Source organism: Gavialis gangeticus, unplaced genomic scaffold (assembly GCF_001723915.1).
Source record: "Gavialis gangeticus isolate Ggan-Ray unplaced genomic scaffold, GavGan_comp1, whole genome shotgun sequence".
Classification (NCBI taxonomy): Eukaryota; Metazoa; Chordata; order Crocodylia; family Gavialidae; genus Gavialis; species Gavialis gangeticus.
Genome location: NW_017729029.1, coordinates 44,486,962 through 44,489,752, shown reverse-complemented (window position 1 = coordinate 44,489,752; position 2,791 = coordinate 44,486,962). Strand labels below are relative to the sequence as shown.

At 40.4% G+C, this 2,791-nt stretch overlaps 1 protein-coding gene across 1 annotated transcript in view; it reads right to left on the bottom strand.

Annotated features, from left to right (window-relative positions):
- Positions 1-671: 671 nt before the first annotated feature.
- The window catches only part of UPRT (uracil phosphoribosyltransferase homolog), a 12,311-nt gene continuing 10,191 nt past the window's right edge, over positions 672-2,791 (bottom strand). Inside the window, exons 6-7 of the mRNA XM_019521042.1 lie at positions 2,031-2,129; positions 672-1,103 (exon numbers count right to left, since the gene is read on the bottom strand). Of these exons, the coding sequence (XP_019376587.1) occupies positions 997-1,103; positions 2,031-2,129 (206 nt within the window). The 3' untranslated portion in view covers positions 672-996. The remainder of the gene's footprint in view (positions 1,104-2,030; positions 2,130-2,791) is intronic.

Genomic DNA, 2,791 nt, shown 5'->3' with positions numbered 1-2,791 from the left:
TTCCAAAAAACTTGTAATGAGACAAGATCCTGTGTTTAAAATATTTTAGACAATGGGTACATATGGCCACAGGGGACTTATGAAATAAATATTTATTTCATAAGTACTTGGATCCCATTACTGGTCATAAAAGTCTGAATAGCAAGGAAAATAAACCCTGTTGGACAGTGGTAAATACCAGAAACTGTTTATCTCTTCTGCCAGTTTCCCTCCTCTTTAAAATGGCTTCAGTAATACTGCTTGATGTGCCAGAGTTTTAACAGGGCATGACTGCTAAGTATTGTGTAGATGTATAGAGTTTTTACTGGCTTCAGCATTTCCATCCTCCCATTTTCAACCATATCTCTATGGACATTTCCACTACAGCTGGGAAAGCGTTATGGGAATGGCTGAAGGCTCCTTTATTTTTCAGCACCACAGAGCTTAACAAGGCGTCTACAAATGTTTTACTAGTTGGAAATAATCCATACAGAATACAATTCGAAAAGTGGAATCCACAGCTGTGGCCACCATCCAAGGCCTACAAATCGTGCCAGAAACCTACCGTGGCTGCTAATGGTGATGCAGAGTTCAAAGTGCATTCATCTTTTCAGTATCATTTGAAAGGGGCTGTAATGACTAAGCTGGAACAATGCAAACGCCACCAGTGTAAAATTAAACATACGCCATGGTAGTTTAGTTATTTTATTTTATTTTGCTCTTGCAAGCAGCCATAGAACAGGGCTGTGGAAGAATAAATAAGTTAAAGCACAGAGTGCAGCAGTTTATACAAGCACAACATTGAAATGCCTTTTGTTTGCAGTAACTGAATGTGCTTTATTATTGCACCTGATTCAATGTTCAAGAAGCAGCCAGATCAAATGAATGTAGATCAAATAGCTCCCCTTTGGCCAAAAAGATTCTGTAAATACACTCTTGGCCAACCCAGCCACAAATAATAAAATGTAGAAAAAAAAGATAATAATGTACAGTAACACAGGCAGTCTGTGCTTAGTCTCAGTCTGTTCCAAAATACTTTTGTCCAAAATGTGTTGGTGCAACAGGATGAACTTCTGTCGTTAAAATTGTGATCTCAGGAAACTCCTGGATGATGGATTTGGCACCTTTTGAGAAAGGAGAGAGAGAATAATTTACACTCCAACGGTATTTCAGCCCTATGCATGAAGAACTTTAAAAGCAGATGAAGAGGGGTTTGTTTCCTCTGCAGAAAAGCTTTAACAATTGTGTATGGTCCTAATGAACAAAGTGGGTAGAGACTACTGTGAGTTAAACCAGCATTTCACTGAGCTCATATGAGAGTTGTGCCAGTCTTAATTACAGAAAAACCCAAAAGATCACCACTTCTAGAAAGTGGAGAGCAAGTTTCATTTCTGAAAAATGATTATAAAATCAACTTTCAGAAGTAGATGGCTGTGCTGTTGCCAGTCACAGTTTTGTAAGCAGATTTGTACCATTCTGATTGTTGACATTTGGTGAATGGATACTTTTTGCTCCTCTCCATGTACAGAAGATTTGCACTGCTCTGTAGCACATGGATGCTTTCTGTGCCATGTGATGCCTAGCTCCAAGTATAATTCACCTTTGCAGTTCTGCTGCATGTGACAGTAGGCCTGCTACATTTCCCTGAATTTCTGGGTGGTCCTCACAGAACATTATAACTTCCCCATCATCCCACTCCCCTTCAAAGAGAAACCAGAATTTATTCTTAAGGCCTCAAAACTCAGCACCAGCCAAGTAAGATGAGACCAGAATCCTTTTGTGTCAATCTGTGCTATGACAGTCATCAACTTGGTGAAGCATGTACCATGGAAGATGAAGCATAACCACCAACTGAACTGCGACCTTTTATGCAGCAGTATATAACACCTTTTGCTCATTTCTGTACCTAAAATGTTACCCATTTCTTCTAAGTTGCCTTTTCTCCCTGTTCATCTATCAAGTGGACATTTAGGAGATCTCAGTTGAGTTGCATAACTTGAAGTACTGTGGACAGTTCTCCATTATGAATGAACCAGGTTCCTTTAACTTACCGTGGGGTGTGGAGAATAGGCTTAGCAGGATTATGACACTTGGTTGAACACCGTGTTCTATGAGAACTTTTACAGCCTCGATTACAGTATTGCCAGTGCCTGGAGGGAAGAAGTAAGTAATTTTCCTATCAAAAAAAAAATCTTCATGATTCATCGAGGATGAGTTGCACTGCTAGCACAAAGGTGCTATTCAAAGGGCATTGCTCTGCTGTCAATACTAGCTGTAAGCATATGGACAGCATATACCGTCCTATTCCTCTCAAGCACTTCATCTCTGCACAACGCTCGATCTTAATGTGTGACCATCAGTCCAGTGAAGTTAATGGGCTTGAGACCACTCCCTAAGACAAGAAATTTATTTGAAATAGGAAGATGGCAGCCCAGGGCTTCCTGTGAAGGCCCAGAATCCAATCTTAGAGAATTTCTTTCATCCTCACCACCAACTCCTTGTTAGCATTGCTTAGGTTTAATTTTAAAACAAAATATCAAACACTACATTTCAAGCTTTTAAGTAATTATAGGGTTAATTGTCCTTTGTTTAAAAGGAAGCATTAATATTAGAGGTGTACTGTAGCTTGGTCCATATCGTATCGGGACCGATAAAAGGAAAATTGACATTATCAACAACTGGCTTTTTTTGGTTAATGTGGCTGATAAATGCTGTGTGCAGCCGCATCAGGCAGACGGCCAGGAGTGCAGCCTGGCAGCTTGGAGAGCTGCATCGGGCTGGTAAGTCTGGGGGGAGGGGGGAAAGGGGCATT